An 18,285-nucleotide genomic window follows, 5' to 3' on the forward strand; every position below is an offset into this window, starting at 1 on the left:
TTTCAGAAAAAAGGACAATCGCAAAAAATGAAACTGCGAAATGCAAATCATTTAATATCTCGCACTCCAAGAACTAATTATGGCAAAAAAAATATCGAATTTGAAGGTGTAAGAATGTATAATATATTACCTATAGAAATCAAAGACACAAAATCACTAACCAGTTTCAAGAAACTCCTAAAACAATACATATTAGAAGAAATTCATTAAAAACCTACAATAAGGAAAAAAAAACAAAAAAAAAAAAAACATTAATCCGTACACAATAATAATTTATAAATAATCATGAAATTATAAATAGACATTGAAACAAATTATAAAAATCAAATACAATCTCAACAAAACCAATCATTTAAAATGTTACAAAATCATATAATAAAAAATCAAATTGATACCATTATGCCACATCCAGATTACGCTATGTGAACTTTAGATCCGTGGTTGCCCGACGTGCAATCAAGCAGTCGACGCAGATTTTTGTGACTACCTACATAGTTCCTTATTTTAATTTTTATTTTTGTATACGCTCGCTGTCTTGCTATTTAATTGTTAATTCTTTATGAGGAAATAAAGTTCTTCAAACCTAAACCTAGGTCTGGGTGGGTGCAACAAAAAATCATCAATACATGGTTAAATAAATTGTACTTATTACTCCTTTTTTTATAATCGATCTCCGGGAATGTGTCTTCACCCTCGAGTCACCAATGTGTCCTGCAGGACGGCGGGTTTCCCAGGCTCGCAGCTGTATATACGGTATGTCCATAGAGAAATCACTAACATCTCTACGATAATGATAGAGTTTTGGACCACTGGAAAGGGAACATTAAGTAAACAATTTTAGTAGTTAGATCATACGAGCAAAGTATAAACCTCGCACGGATGATCAACCTACAAAAAATTGTAAAAATCGTTAGAGGGGTATCGAAGAAGTCAATCGCATACAAAAATAATTATCAGTGATCGGATGGAAATTTACCTAAAGTTGAGGTGTTGGCTATTATGGAATGCACCTTCGTTATTAATTTCGTTCATGTAAGAAAAATAAGTTCATCAATACTTTGGATAACTACTTATATACGAATATATATGACACTGAGTTATATTGTGAGACAAAGTGAACATAGAATACTTATTTGAAATTATGAAGGAAGATTTTACTACAAGTTAAAAATTCACTATTGAAGCAGGTTAATGTTGTAAATCTCCGTTGTTTCCTTTCCTATAAAACCACAGTTGACAAATTTAATAAGATACTCACGATTAACATACACCGCCGGATGCAGAGACAAGACGCACGGTATATTGAATAAACCAGTCACAGACTTGACCATTTGATACTGCAGCGTCACCACAATTAACACCGCATGTATGGCATTGAACCTCGGTCCCGGTTGGAAGCCGAGTGTTTCCACCGTCTTGACACACACGAAAAGGCCCCATATGCCGAACAGCGTAGAGACGCCCCCAAAAGGCTGCAGGAATTTGGAGCTATCGAGGTAAAGAGACTGTAAAAAAAGAAAAGTTTCTTCATCCCTCCGGAATTTAGACATTAGCAGTGTTAGCAGTTAGCTCAACACGCTCGAAAAAGGTGAAATAAAAACCAAGTATACAATTCAAAATCAAATTACGGATTAGCTGAATCCCGTATAAATAGAAAAAAAGAAAGCCCTTAAAAGATGGAAATAAATAGTGAAAATAACTACCACATCTTCAGCCCACAGCACAAGCATGAGAAAGTAGGACAGACCGTGAACGATGGTCGTCTGCAGAATTGAGTACCTCACCCAACTTAGATTACGTCTGAAAATATAACAATGTTAGGTAAATAAACCAAGAAAACTATAGGTATACTTTGACCACAACTTCGTATGCGAGTAAAAATCCGTTTCCCCTGGGAATTTCAGGAAATCCCTTAGTGCTTTACTACACTCCCCGGGGCACCTACATGACAAATTTACGCTTCCTACGCCCAATAATTTCGGCTGTACGTTGTCTGTCAGTCAGTCACTCAGTAACGGATGATTATTGTCGAGCGTCGGAGCCCAGGGTTCATTTTCCTACATATTCGTCTCCATTTCGCTTGGTCGTCGGCATCCCTAGCTGTCATATATCTGACAGTAATTATACTAGGTAGATTAGAAATTAACAACCGGAAACATACAGGCAGAGATGAGAGAGGGATATAGTTAAGTATATATAAGCAAAAATACTTGCGTCGAGCCCTTTGATACCCATTTCGTAGTACCTATTCGAAAAATAAACTATTTTTCACCAAGACAAAATCAGTAGGTAACTAATAATAATGACCTATTGGAATCTTTTTATCGACATCTTATCTTCCGAATATTATATTTTGCATGCAGGTACGTATCGTACTTACCTATTAAAATTATATGACATATCATAGTCATCAACAAAAATAGCATCAATTGAATTTCATAAATTTCTTTTATTTATTAGACTTATTAAATAAAAAGTAATCAATACAAATTATAATATTAAAACAAAACTAGATAAAAGATTTTATTAGAATGTATATGTATTGTAATTTTCCATAATATGTACGTACAGTGCACAGACCATTTAGCCTTATTTTTTATTAATATCAATTTTGGTACGCTAAATGGTCTGTGGTACAGTGTCATCAGTTTCTATTTCAAATTCAAAATCATTCTATTTAAAAAAAAAATAAAATGAATGAAGTATTTTTAAACTACTTTTCTTCTTTCTGTTGACCTTTACACTGATAGATGCGGAAATAAAATATAATGAATCAATCTTACGTATTGATTAGAGGCTGCGGGATTAGGCAGAATGGCAAACAGCAGCAGGGCGGCACCCGCGTCTTCCAGCTAATGTTATCCGACATCCTGGAATTAGAAATATTTTCCCATCAATTTTGCGTAAAACACGTGGCCAGAACGAAAAACATACTAGTTGCCCGGGGCTTCTGCAATTTTGATAGTGCGAATTCGCTATATTTATGTCTCACCATCGAGTCGATTCCCAGTATAACACAGCTGACCAATCACAGTGCATTATTGTGACGCAACGACAACCACACCGTAATGTGATTGGTTTGCTACGTCTAACGTCGTTACATGACAATAGCGCAATGTGATTGTGGTGTAGGTAGTTTAATGTATTGATAACCTTACGAGTTGTTCCGGACCGCCACACTCTGCGAGGATCATGCAGAAGAAGTGATACATCGCGATCATCACCATTTGCATGCTGACCGCCTCACACAACACGAATGCGCGAGGCACTATGATGGCGACTAGCGACGACGCTGCAACCACCTGAAGTTGACCGTAAAAAAGTTGGTCAATATGAGACAAAAAAAAGTCGATGTCTCTGATTTTCATTTTTCACATATGAAGTAAACATTTCGAAATAACATTTTTGCATATACTGAGACTGTATAGCAGGCGCCCAACCTGCTTAGGTAGGTAGGTACGGGATGACCTCGGTGGCATAGCGCAGTGGTAAAATGCTTGCCTCTAAACCGAGAGGTTTCGGTTTCGATCCCCAGTCGAGTCATGATGGAAAATGATCTTTATCTGATTAGCCCGGGTCTTGGATGTTTATTTATATATGTATTTGTTATAAAATATAGTATCGTTGAGTTGAGTCCCATAACACAAGTTTCGAACTTTGGGGCTAGCTCAATCTGTGTGATTTGTCCTAATATATTTATTTATTTATTCAAAGATATCAGAATGGCTAAGTAACACAAAATACATACCTATATCAAAAAGACTACGTATTTAGATCATCTTTTACTTCTATCTAAGTAAAAAGTAAATTCTTTTTATAAGTTTATTTTAAATTAATTTCGTTATTATTATAATCAATTTTATTGCAAGTAAATAAACCGATCTAAGTAGGTACATAAATTGATTCGATGATCATGAATCACATTAATCTTTTGGTTATCGCGGTTTTTGATAAACATGATAATCGCGAGGCATCTTTATCATCATAATATGTGTGACTAATTGTTATTTATTTAATTACATACAACACGCTGAGATCAATAGATACAAAAATAAGTAGGTTTTCTTCGTTTGAAATAACGTATTTTTCATAAAATAATAAATTATTATCATGACATAATATAAATAATTAAATAATTCTACAGGTAGTGTTTATGTATAATGCATGCAATCGATAAAAAAAATCGTTAATTATATGGAGTTAATGAAATTATGTATATGTATGTTGATAATGTCGATGATTTTGGTCGATCATATCGATAATATCAAATTTATTTAAATTTAAATAAAAAATTGTTTCACTGAATTAGTGCTTCTCACTTGTTTTTTATATAAGGTACACGCACTACTTCCTTCTTTTCGGAAGTACTCCATTTAAAATAATACGCAGTGATCGAAAATATAATAAAGTACCTAATTTGTAACAAGACTACGCCACAAGAAGAATAAAATATCGATATTACTACCTATATTACCTTCGATATTATCGATATTATCGGTTTGCCAATATATCGTTTCAACCCAAGCCTAAGTGCAAGCTACTTGAACTACTTAGGTTTATTAGTCATCGACGAGGCACTTCCTTTCTGGGAGATAGAGACAATTTGATGCCATTCCTGATTATAAAATATGAATCATCAGTCATATTTTTATACTGTTGTCGAAATCATTTGTATGAATGACAATCATCGAAGTTTAGGTACGATATGCACTTATCAACCGAATTAAATTACATACTATTCGTATATCTTAAATCGATAAAACAGATAGGTACAACACAACAATCTCAAGGAACATATTGTCGCTGATTGAATGAATGAGCTTAGTAACTTTAATTTTATTTTGATCTTTGGTCATCTGACTAAAAAATATTATAAGTATTTGTTTAAACTTTGCTGAAACGATCTTTATTGAGAACACAAATGAGCAATAAGGAAGTACTTTTTGAAATGTCATCTCTATGGGGTTGAAATATCTACGGAGTCCAAATTTGTGTCAAAATAAAGCGGAGGACAGAGCCGCTGTTAAAAGTTTTACTTACATGTCCTTGTTATGAGATGTTATTTAATCACAACACCACAAAATAAACCAGAAATTCGATGCCTAAAACGAACAAGAATTATGTAATTTAAGGACTTACGTTAAATTGCTGGGTTGGTTAATCGCCGGGGCGTTGTCATTATTGCCATTATTGCATATATTGTTGTCATTTGCCTAGAATAAAATAAAACAAAGTGGCTTCCCGCTATCTATCTATCCCTATGCTATATTTAAAACTATGCAACGGATTTTGAGCCGTTTTTTTAAATAGCTGGTGTGATTCCTGAGGAAGGTTTAGTGAGCGAAGCCGAGATCGGGCCGCTAGTAATACCTAAGTACAATATAATGATACCGAAAGTTTACCGACTACATGTTTATACGTACATGTTGTCATTTTAAACACCAGTCAATTTTGCGGTGACAACGTCTTAAATTAGGTTGCGGCTGGGAGTCACTTATGAAAAAGTGTAACGCCCGGTAACGTTACGATGAGTCACCGAACGAGAGAGAGGCCCGCCGAATGCCTTGCGTCTCTCTCCCACTCAACTATGATCGGTCTGCCGCGCGCGTAAAAAGACGTTGTCACGTAAAATCTTCGCCCGTAAAACCGACTTTACAGGCAACCATTTTTTTTTTATTGACATAAAGCAGCATGCATGCCACAGGTATTCAAAGAAATTTATAGGTGGGAGAAAAAAATTTTACTGGTCGAACTTAAGAAAATCGAAAATGTATGTTCGGTTTTCTAGACTAACCTTCTTATTCATAAAAAAAAAAGTTAAAGCATGCGTTAAGCTAAGACAAAACATACTTCAGCTTTAATTAAAGTATGCTTTAACTTCTACGAATAACAGGGTAAATATTGGATATTGAGCATTTTTATAATTATCCTTGAAAAAGCTAAAGAACAAATGCACATACTGGATTGAGAGCCACGACAATAGCGACGTTGGAGCTGCACTTCCCCCAGTGCTGTCGAACTTCTCGCAGCGTATAGACGTACAGCGTGCAGATCACGGCCACCATCAGCGCTGCGCACGCCCATGTCACCCACGCGTAGTTGCCCAGCGCTGGAAAATTCATAATATTGTACCAAATGAAGAAAAGAATTATAAACACCTAAGTGTCCTGCAATACATTTAATTACTTTAACCGTTTCCGTGCGGATGATGCCGCACAGGCACCATGTAAAACTATTGCGTATGGCGTATGGTGCCCGAGAGGATACAAAACTAAGACATAAAAAACTCGGCTAAAACGACATTTGTCAAAAGAGTTCCCTAAATAAAAGTGTCTTTATTTGTCACCCATATCATGCCCACAGTGTTCGTTTCAAGTAATTTCGCAAATTTGCAAACTTCAGGGGTTGTAAACCAAGGGCCGAGTCACATTTTATTATTGATTACTAGCTATATTACTATTAGTAAAACAATTCCCCTTTTCCTACATTGTGAAGACTTCCACATTTTTGCTTATTTATTTTTTTGCATATTTCACGGCCGCAACCGCGATATCCCTATATTTTAAATCTGTAATATCTTCGATAATATTCATTTAAATTACATGCTGTAAAGGGCTATATTGTTCCATATTAAATGTAAAATGTATTTATGGTACTTAATTAGATAAGGATTAATGCTGTATTGCTTGAAATTGCTTTCGTATTTACGAAAGCGATTTCAAGCAATTATTTCTCGTAAAATGTAAAGGATAAAAATTGGTTATTGTGGGTTAACCCTAAGAGATAAACATATAACATCGCGGACTTTCTTATTAGACCTTTTTAAGGTATACAATATTGTAGTACATTATTTTGATCTCTCTCGTAGAATTCAGCCAGCGTTTGCAATGTAAGCGCAAAAAACATGTGTTTATTTACGGCTTCGCATTAGAAATCTTGAAATTATTAGTGGTTCTCTAATATATTAAGCATGTTATTATAAATCATAGTAAGCATGTTATTATAAACCTTCCTCTTGAATCACTCTATCTATTAAAAACAAACCGCATCTAAATCCGTTTCGTAGTTTTAAAGATCTAAGCGAACAAAGGGACATGAAGACAGCAGAATCGACTTTGTTTTATACTATGTAGTGATAATTCTAAAACCTTCTGGAATGTTTCTCTAAAATCAAAAGCTTTTGACATAAGGTTCATTTTTGCCCCAAAACATACAAAGAATGCGGGGCGGATCGGCGACTTCACAAAAAATGGACTTACTCATTTTTTCCTCGGCCCTTCGCCTACGAAGTTCCGTATTTCCTTGCGTATACGGTTGATTATTGTTTAAAACTACGCACCGTTCATAATTGTTTGCGCCGGCGCATAACTTTTCCATCCCGCACTTCTGTCTTGCTGCCCTTAGTAAACAGATGTGATCTTACTACTTATATTATAGACGACATTCGCTTGTGCACTAGGACTCCGTGATTTTAATTTGTGACGACATTGGCTTGTGATAATGGACTCTTTGATTTTACAATGTGAAGACTGTATCCTGTTTACCTGAACTCCGAGATTTGAGATTGCCTTTCACAAATTCCGCTACGTGCCGTGCATTAAAGGTAAGTTTTTGGTCTTATGTTTATAATAAAAGGCAATATGCTCCCCAGAAACCCATAATTTATACATTTTACCTATTTTTCGTAAAAAATTGCAAAAAAAAAACATATTTTTACATAAAATGTATTATTTTTTATAAGTATTAACTTTCTTTTGCAATGTTTATAATCAAGGTTTATGACCATTTTCACTCGCACCACACACAGCAGGTATAGAATAAAACGAAAAATAAAAGCAATAAGTTCAATAAACATATAGTAAGCGAAACGATATTACAGTGATTTAATAGGTAAATATTTTGTATTTGTATGTTTAAAAATGTATATTAAAGTCGTTTACTGCGACATTATGAAGTTAAATGAATCGGAAAATTATTAATTACATTAGAAATATTTATTGTGTACATTTTATATTACATTAGAAATAGAGTACCTACTTAGAAAGTGTGATTGTTAAGGATGAAAAATTAAAGGGAGAAACTTTTGTGCAGTTTTAATTATCGGAGTTGACAATTTAGGTGAATTTTGGTGCTGGTAGCTTATTCTGGAATTTATTTTTCAGTTCCTAACGGAAATGGCTGCGAGTCCACCATCTCCTCAACCTGGGCCGTCAAACTGGGATGTCGTGTCTGCGGAGTTGTCTGGCATAATGTCTCCCCAAAACATTGATTTACAAGATATGTCAGGCTTAAATGTTGAACTAAGTGACACTGATCTCTACGGGATTTTAGCAGATAATATGGACAACATCATTGACGAATGGGTCAATGAAAACCCTGAAGCCGAAACTGGCGACTATGACGAAGAATTGCCAACACTGACGCACGAGAACACGCCTGAAGCACCGAATACCTGGTATCCCGGTAATCCTACCAGTATGATTAAGATTCCTTTTAGCGGTACACCAGGCCTTTTACCGCCTCATAACATGCATGGTAAAAATTATATCGATTTTTTCTTTCTATTTCTTAACGTAAATTTATGTAATTTGATTGTAGAGAGTACAAATAAGCGTGGCAACAAATTAAAAACCGAAGCAAATACCTCTCGCGCTAGGTTTACTAAATGGAAAGATTTAACAATACCTGAATTAAAAGTGTTTATCGGCGTAATATTGTTTATGGGTACCGTTAAATTAAACAGAATGGCTGATTATTGGTCAACAAATTACTTAATGCGGCTTAGCCCACATTTATTTATGTCAAGAGACAGATTTTATTTAATTTTAAGGGCACTAAACGTCCAAACTGACGAAAGACCCGAAAGCATTTTTAAAATAAAACCTTTGATTGATTTATTTAACCAATCAATGTGTTCCATTTATTACCCGGCAAAAAACATCGCGATTGATGAATCTTTAATATTATGGAAAGGTCGTCTGTCCTTCCGCCAATATCTAAAAGGGAAAAGACATCGTTATGGCATTAAATTATATGTATTAGCTGACATGCATGGGATTATACAAAAAATACACCTTTATGCTGGTTCTGGGGATCAAAAGGTGGGTGGCAGAAACCACGTGAATAAAGTGGTAATGTTATTGTTGGAAAAATATATTAATAAGGGACATTCACTATATGTTGATAACTTTTATACGAGTGTGGTATTAGCAGAGGAGTTATTAAATAAAAACACATATGTAACAGGGACCCTCCGGGCAAATCGCGCTGGCAATCCTAATTTAATACACAATAAATTAAAACCCGGGGAATCTTGTATAATGCACAATAGAAAAAATATTGTTGTTACCAAATGGTTGGATAAACGAGAAATCTTGTTTTTGAGCTCTGAACATGACGGTAATTATAAAAAGACTACTAGTCGCCGCATACGCAGTGTAAAATATAAGCCTGCGCCGCAAGTAGAGTATAACAAATACATGCGAGCAATTGACAGGCACGATCAACTCTTAAGTTATTACTCGTGCGAACACAAAACGATGCGCTGGTATAAAAAAAATATTATACATATCATCCAAATATGCTTAGTGAACGCTTTTTTGTTATATCGAAAAATTAACAATTCAACTATAGAACTTTATGATTTTAGAAAGGGTATATTACAAAATTTATTGCCAAATGTCCCAGGGCTTGCTCAATCTCCGAATGAAAGAATACATTTGCCAATACTACTCCCAAGCCATGGCGGAAGGGTAAGTAGAAAACGGTGTAGGATATGCTACAAAAAAACAAAGAAAAACAACCAAGTTCTGTATGGGTGTCCTGATTGCTCAGGATTCCCAGGGTTGTGTCTTACCCCATGTTTTAGGGAATACCATAAATATTAAAAATGTTATTTGGCTTTGTGAGTAATGTTTCGAGGTAGACATGTGTAGCTATAAGTGTCTAGGCTCAATGAAAAATGGAAACACATTAAAACGATTACTTTTTTTAATTAGAAATGGTTCTATCACAAAAATCAGGAGCTTACATAATGAAAAATCAGTCTCTCAAACAATTATAATAATTAGCCTTATTTATAAGTATCACGTTGTACGTTAAATATTAATAAATCTATATAAACATTAAACTTGGTTTCATTTTACTCTTACTCATCAGCTCTATCCTCACACATTACTATAATGTTGGTAAATGATTATTTCAGAATTTCTATAATATTTTGCATGATTGCATATCTTTCATTTATACTAAATCGTAGCAATTCGTTGGACACGAATTGTCCAAAATATTTGCAACCATGCAAATCAATAATTGTTGGAATCTGCCGCTCATCTATTTCTTCCCGGGTCTTTTTGGTGCTCGTGGAATTATCTTTTATTTTTTCTGTGCATGTTGCACAATCCTTCGTTGTTTTTTTTATAGTTCCACTAACATTATTCGCTATTGGTTCCGAATCGTCATAAGTTTGTGAATTCTCATAAAACACGTCGTCGTCGTCGCATTGAGTCTCGACTTCTGATTGAGGAATATATTTCATTTTTTTTCTGGGTGACTCTACAACAAAATAAAAAGGTTGTCAATTAAACGCTTAACAAAAATCCACATTTTTAAATAGATACACATAAGTGTTTGGTAGGTACGAGTAGAATATTTTTGATTCATTAGAATCGTACTTCCCATTCAGTTATATGTTACAAAACATTATTATAAATAATAATAAATAAATATCACCTCGCTGCAAACGCAAATGGTACGTGAATAAATTCGGTATAACACTCTTGAATGAATAAATCAATAAATAATGCAAAAAGGTTTACAACACCTGATATAAATTAATCACTTACCTTCCATTTCCATAAAAACACACAGATCGTCACTTTTAAACGCACTGAACGAATTTACTGACTGCTTACGTTAGATACACAATGGCAAATGACATTTTAGCAAGTAGAAACACGAGAACAAGCTACAAGTTACAATTCATGGCGGATGATTCCCCAGGGGAATCATCAAAGTCTCTGGCGCTTGGTGCCTCAGAGGCATCACGGAATTTATGTTTGACGCCAGGAACTAAAGATTACTAAAAAGACCTCCGCACGGAAACGGTTAATAGACATAAAACTGATCTTTGTAACACACTAAATAAAAATAGAATGATATCACTGTTTCGGTATGAAAATTTTAATTGATACGTAACAGTCGCATCGTTGCAGAAATCTGAATGCTGAATAAATTTGAAAGCAACCGCCCTTGACCAGTTCATCTGAAATTTTAGGAAATACATATTTCTTTAAATAACATGACAGACCTGCGTTATAATAACCAACATCTGGTGCAAGATTATCATAACAGGATAATGTTGTTTCAGCTTTATTCATCTCTGGCCAAGACTTTCCAATTACATGTCTAGCTGATAAAATCCGTGGCTCACTATTTCCCTCACTCAGTAAATTCATGTTTATTTTTTATTCTCACTCGTGCGTTCAAAAACTTTTACAAATCAAATATAAATTCTTATATCCGATTCGAAATTCAAATTACGCGCGTTGTATTTAGATCCTTGCAAAGCGAGTGAAGAGACTAAACTGACTGGCGAATGAAGATATCAACACTGTAAAATATCTTGTATTTATTCAAAATTCGATTTTAAGATACTATTTTCTAAGATAAAGGTAGTGGAACCAAAAGATGAACACCCCAAAAAATTAAAATGCTTATTTAGCCACTTTCATAAGTTACATTTATTTTTTTCTCGCATACAATACTTGCTGATGCCCGCGACTTCGTTCGCGTACAGAACAATTTTTGGTAAGGAGTCAAAATTATTAGAGATATTTTGTTCTATTTTGTTAAGGCGTCATTTCTGTATTTCCTAAGTTTAGCTGGACCATCATGGGTCTGCATCAAGTGTTCCAGATCTTTGATTTTTATACCTCAACAGAAATTACTCATCAGGCTTTTGTTAAGGCGTAATTTCTATATTTCCTATTGATTAAGATAATTTAATTACAGTTATCTAAAATTCAGCTTAATCGTTCATCTTTTGGTTACACTACCTTAGTAATGTGTTTACATGATAGCTAGATAAGGCCTTTATGTTGATATTAATTTGCAGATAGGTAGCTGTTTATATTACGTATACCGGTAGATATCTACACCGTACCTACACCTACTGATGATCAGTATTTTTCTATAGAAAATTAGCAACCCGCCCCGGCTCCGCAGGGGGTTAAACTTTCCTCTGGAATCACTGTATCTATTAAAAAACCTGCATCAAATTCCGTTGCGTAATTTTAAAGATCTAAGCACGTGTAGGTACCTAGGTACCAAAGGCCATTTAACCCTATTAAATGGTCTGTGGTAGGTAAATAAGGACATATAGACAGCGGGAAAATAATAGTATATATAAACATATATACTATTTATTATTATTATTATCCTATATATATTTTATCTCCTCTATTGAACTTTAACATCTAACGCGGGCCGTGGCCAAGCGATAGAAGAAGAATAATATATATAGAATATTATATATAAAATATTGAATGGAATAGGCAGAGAAAACGTTAGCTTTTTGTATTAGATGTAGAATATACGGGGGTATGTTCAGTGTATTTAAGCTCTGCGTTAATGATTTTGGTATCATTCCTGTACATGACAATACAATAGGTATAATATGGACTCTTTTTGCTTTCCATTGGGTTTTGATCTCTATGGCAAAATCTTGATATTTGTTTAGTTTTTCTAATATTGTTGTTTTAATATTGTTTGAATTTGGGATAGCAATATCAATGAGAAATACTGTATCTGTTTCTTTATTTTTTAATATTTATCTTTGTAATATCCGGTCCATTGTAGGTACAGTTTTATCTGTTAATATTGTTCTATTCCAATATATCTTTTGGTGATTGTTACCCAGTACTGTCTCAGGTTTATATTTATAGTATGGTACCATATTGGGTATGAAGTTAAATCGGGAAGCTAAATGTTGATGAACTATGGCAGCAACTTGATCATGCCGGTGTTTGTGGTCCGTCTGAAAAGTGCTGAGCATGCGCCTGTGATGTGCTGTATAGTTTCGGATTTACAATTGCAGTGTCTACAAAGGTCGGTGGGTTGGTTTATATCTTTTATTATATATTTTACGTAATTCCGAGTGGTTATTGTCTCGTCTTGTATGGCAATCATAAAACCCTCTGTTTCAGGGAACAGTTCACCTTTTCTGAGCCATTCGTTCGATTCGGCCTTGGTCTCTTTTTGATTAATTTGCCTGGACTGTTTAAAACCTAGGTACTTGTATGGGTTTTTTGTTCCTCCAAGGCCTCTATCGGTTCATCAGTTTGAAGCAAATAGTCATTATTTTCAATTTTTCCTTTGACGATCGAAAGAACTTTGCATTTATCTATTCCGAACTGCATTTGGATATCTTTTGAAAATTGTTGTGTAATATCGGCTAGATTAAATAATTGGGTTTCACTATTAGCAAATAACTTGATGTCATCCATATATAGCAAATGAGATATTAGAATATAGCAAATGAGATAATAGAATTGCATGTTCTGATTACCTAGTTTAAAACCCGTATCACTGTTATTAAGTAAAGTAGATAAAGGGTTAATGGCTAAACAAAACCATAACGGGCTGAGGGCGTTTCCCTGAAAAATCCCACATTGAATAGTAGTTATTGGTCCATTGTTTTGGTTAATTTTTAAAACAGTTGTCCATTTTGCCATGGTTGTATCTAGAAAATTTATTATAGTGGTATCTATTTTGTAAAGTTTTAATACATATTTCAACCAGCTATGTGGGACGGAATCAAATGCCTTCTGGTAATCTATAAACATTACATGTAAATTTGATTTGTTTTTGGCTGTTTTGTTCATAACTACAGAGTCGATAATAAGTTGCTCCTTACACCCTTGGATATTTTTTCTACATCCCTTCTGTTGTTCCGCCAAAATATTGTTATTTAATATGTGTTGATAAATTATTTCACTAATACAAGCTGTAAGAATTTTATATATAGTTTGAAGACAAGTTATAGGTCTGTACTTCGCAGGGTTTTTGGTATCGTTTCTATTTTTCGGGATCATATATGTTATTCCCTGAGTAATGAAGGCTGGAATTGTGTGGGGTGATGCTATGAATGAGTTAAGATGACTGTGAATATATGGGTGAGTACACGTGAACTTTTTGTAACAGTAGTTATGAATGTTGTCTGTACCAGGGGATTTCCAATAGTGTGTATTCTCTATGACCTTTATAAAAGTCTCGACTGGGATACTTTCAAATTTCATACTGTCGATATTAGATGATTGATCGTTAACTTTGTTAATCCATTCAGCATTATCGTTATGTTCAATGGTATTTTCCCAGATATTGGCCCAAAATTTGCGCAGTAAATTTGGTGAAGGCAGATTATTATCAGTGTTTTGGTTAAATGTGTTAGTTGAAGATATATTTCTGTAGAAAGTCTTTTTATTATTGATAAACAGTTTATTTTGGTTCTTACGATCAGTACAAGTCATATATCGCCTGGGTCTACTTGAAGCAATATTTAATTTTTGTTTCAGAGTGTCTAGAAAGTGTTAAAGTTGTATATTAGGATTTTCATATTGAGCATGTATAGAGTATTTTGTTTTAATGGCTTCTACTGTTTTAATTATATCTCTGTTTCTATTTCCATTCAAATACTGCGTTAATTTACCTATATCACTTTTCTGAACTTTTCTATTTTTCTTTCTAGTCTTTTTTGCCAAAATGGTTTTGTTTTCTGTCTAATTACTGTTGCATGTCTAATCTTAGTTCCATTGCTGATTGCTGCCTTATATGCTGCTATATATATTATAGTTTGTAACTGAGTAAAATCAAGTTGTGTGTTTAAGTGCTCTGAGAGAATGTTTTTATTAATGTAACTAACTATCATTGCAAGTTTTTTAGATGATTTTTGTTTAGGGATAAATAATCTCGAAACCGGATCTGTTTCTATGAATAATTCTTTTATTTCTTTAAAGCGGATATTTATTGTATCTTGGAATTCGGGTTCTAGTGAATTTGAAGTATTAGGCTGTGAAGGTACGTAACTTTTTTGTATAGGTATCGATATATCTTCTGTTTCAGATTAATTTACAGGTATGTGTGTATCTTCGTTTAAAGGGAGATGAGTTCCTGTTGGTAAAATTTGTGAATGATCGGCTCTGTCAACATGAAAGGTCCTGGTTCTATGTGTTTGAACTTGTCTTCCTACTTCTCTTCTTATTTGTTCTATCCTTTGCTCGGGTAGTCTTTGTTCTGAAATATGTGATAAGTTTGGGAATTTTTAAAAAACTACATTATGAAGAAACTACTATGAAGATACTGAAGTAAAGACTAGCACTAGACTACATGTAGTTCGACAGCACTGGGGGAAGTGCAGCTCCAACGTCGCTATTGTCGTGGCTCTCAATCCAGTATGTGCATTTGTTCTTTAGCTTTTTCAAGGATAATTATAAAAATGCTCAATATCCAATATTTACCCTGTTATTCGTAGAAGTTAAAGCATACTTTAATTAAAGCTGAAGTATGTTTTGTCTTAGCTTAACGCATGCTTTAACTTTTTTTTTTATGAATAAGAAGTTTAGTCTAGAAAACCGAACATACATTTTCGATTTTCTTAAGTTCGACCAGTAAAATTTTTTTCTCCCACCTATAAATTTCTTTGAATACCTAGTCTTTACTTCAGTATCTTCATAGTATATTCTTAGAATGGATTCATTTATATCATTCGACCATCTCATACGGCTTCCTGACATTTCAATTTGTTGTGACGGTATTGGTTGTTGATTAAGGATAACGGAAACTTCGTTTTTTATTTCATTGATTGCAGCTTGTGGAAGTAATCGAAAGAAATCGATCGATCAACCTGGTTTCTCAGCAGTCCTTCCGATGTGGGATAATTTAGGTGAGTAGGTATATTTAAGAAGTTAATGGTTCTGAAATATTAATGGCGAACAACAGTAGGTATTAGTCGAATTGGTTGCTAACTAGATCCCGTCTCCACTTCTCGGTTTCATGACAAGTTTAAATGTCCCCAGGACCATGTTCGAATACTGTAATCCGATGAGCCGCTTGGAAAAATTACACATTCGTTTTGGAGACGAAAGTTTCATCCGCGTGGGGCGCCATAGACTAAACAATCTGATATAATAGGATAATACGTATTACTTGTAAAATACATTTATAAAATACCAAGAAGAGATCACACTTGGATACCTAGGTATATATTTCAAAGGCCTTTTTTTGAAAATCGTTGATTTCGTTGAATCGTTGATTAAACACATGCCTTACCTAATAGCACAGATTATAAGTATAATACTTTCAGTACCTTTAGTAAAAATATTATGCCGGCTAGCCGGCTATACAGTGTTCAACTTAAACAGAAGCCGACGCGAACGCACGAACATTACGCAGTTTGTATGAGTGCTTTTCCTATTTACTGCAATGAAAAACTAGTAATTTACCTTTAAACAGATCGCCAGAATTTGGCGAACTGTTTTGCCGATAGTGTACACTGTCAAGCGCGAGCGAAAATTGAATTTTATTTCGTAACTAGCGGCACACGTTGAACACAACTAGAAACAATATAGTCACTACTCGACACAAGATGGCGGTAGTAGTAACAAAGTCCTACATTTCAATAATAATATGTAATAAGTAATTATGTTAACGTGTCATGCAAATTATACAATCATAAAATACAATCATTTTATTACAAAGCTTTTAAATTAATATTTATTTATAAAGAAAATATTTATCAATTAAAATAATTAACTAAAAACTAAATTCATTTAAAACTAAAAAATATATAAATAGTGATTTTGATTTTAAAATCTCTTCATCTCGTTGATATATACCTACTTACAAATATGGTTATTAATTTCATAAATGAACACGGCAAAGGAATGATAGTATATAGATTATTCTTAACTTTTTCAAATAATGAAATCTTATCGCATATTAGTTATCATCACTTACTAGGTTCTATATTATATAGGTAGTTATATCATCATCATCATCATCATCTGCAGCCCTCCGTGACCCACTGCTGGCATGCATCTCTGTCCTGGGTCATCCCCATCCAGTTGTTGCCAGCAATTTCATTTACATGATCGACCCATCTATCTGCCGGATAGGTACCTACTTAGGTAGTTATATAAGCGGAAATATTTTTTTGTTAGATTCTTTTCCGTTTCACTTATATTTATTTTTATTTAGTTAAATAGCATAGTCACAGATTACATAATACTTCCGGTAGCACACATTTAACGACAATAAAATAACTCGTAAAATAATAATAAATGTTGGAAGTTTTATCCTATTTTATATATTGTTTTGTGTATTGATATCCGTATGTTTAATTGCTATTACAAAGTTTTAAATTTAAAAGTACCTAGGCAATTGTGCTATGACCAAATTAAATACATATTATAATTTTAAATTTGCAACAAAAATTTATTAAAAACAAATCCTGTTTCCATGTTGTCAATATTATGTTAAATATCAGGCAATGAACCACGTGGTATTTTAGTATTTAGTTAGTACGGACAAAAACATACAAAAAAACAATTGAAATGAACTTTGCGAGATGGTCGATAGGAAAAAACCTGCGTAGATTCGGGGCAATGTCCGGTTTGAATTTTAGTTCAACGAAACAGTCAGAATTCGCAACTGTATAGGTACGTAGGTACCTACTACATAAGTAGGTAGATGATTACTAATACATTGACTCATCGTCATCGTGAAATGAAACATTTTAATTTATGACACTATATGCATGCGAATAGAGTTCATAATCAGGTAACACCATATCATATTTTGATTTTAGGATATACCTACCTATGTTGATGATAAGTTAAACGTAATTTTCTTATTTTTAAAGCACAGATCTAGGTATATCTCATTTACTAAGTGTAATGTCTTATCACTCATACATGGCATGCCCATATTTATATATATTTATTCGATTGGTCATCCAATCCAATCCATGTGATTAATTTATTTAAATTAGTCCGTTATGTTCTACTTTATTAGGTATATAGAATACATGTTGCACCCAGGATTGCACCTGTGTTTTCATGTTACCTACCTAGGTGACAAATCTCATCAAGACTACCTAATTCAATTCTATATTTTGAATTTTAGCGTTACTTAAGCACGTGCACATTCTTTAATAGCAGATTCTTAGAAAAGATTATTTTTTTTAAAATAGGTAGGTACCTATTACACCTCGGATAAATTTCGGTTGAC

General features: G+C 33.8%; 1 protein-coding gene across 1 annotated transcript; it reads right to left on the minus strand.

The window, feature by feature from the left end:
• Positions 1-394: 394 nt before the first annotated feature.
• Positions 395-11,592, minus strand: LOC128674295 (organic solute transporter alpha-like protein). Its single transcript, XM_053752782.2, has 7 exons — positions 11,309-11,592; positions 5,961-6,109; positions 3,154-3,302; positions 2,784-2,870; positions 1,704-1,800; positions 1,259-1,505; positions 395-809 (listed from the first exon to the last, which is right to left on the minus strand). The coding sequence occupies exons 1-7, from the start codon at positions 11,454-11,456 to the stop codon at positions 688-690; spliced, it is 999 nt and encodes a 332-aa protein (XP_053608757.1). The 5' UTR covers positions 11,457-11,592; the 3' UTR covers positions 395-687.
• Between the last annotated feature and the right edge of the window lie 6,693 nt (positions 11,593-18,285).

This window comes from Plodia interpunctella, chromosome 12 (assembly GCF_027563975.2).
Source record: "Plodia interpunctella isolate USDA-ARS_2022_Savannah chromosome 12, ilPloInte3.2, whole genome shotgun sequence".
NCBI classification, from domain to species: Eukaryota; Metazoa; Arthropoda; class Insecta; order Lepidoptera; family Pyralidae; genus Plodia; species Plodia interpunctella.

Bases quoted from the DNA above. Each gene is read 5' to 3' on its own strand.
- LOC128674295 (XM_053752782.2), bottom strand. From the start codon at position 11,456: ATGAATTTACTGAGTGAGGGAAATAGTGAGCCACGGATTTTATCAGCT. The intron at 3,303-5,960 runs GTATGTGCATTT...GGTCAACTTCAG, and splicing joins TTGTCGTGGCTCTCAATCCA to GTGGTTGCAGCGTCGTCGCT. The intron at 1,801-2,783 runs GTAAGATTGATT...TTATATTTTCAG, and splicing joins CCGCAGCCTCTAATCAATAC to ACGTAATCTAAGTTGGGTGA.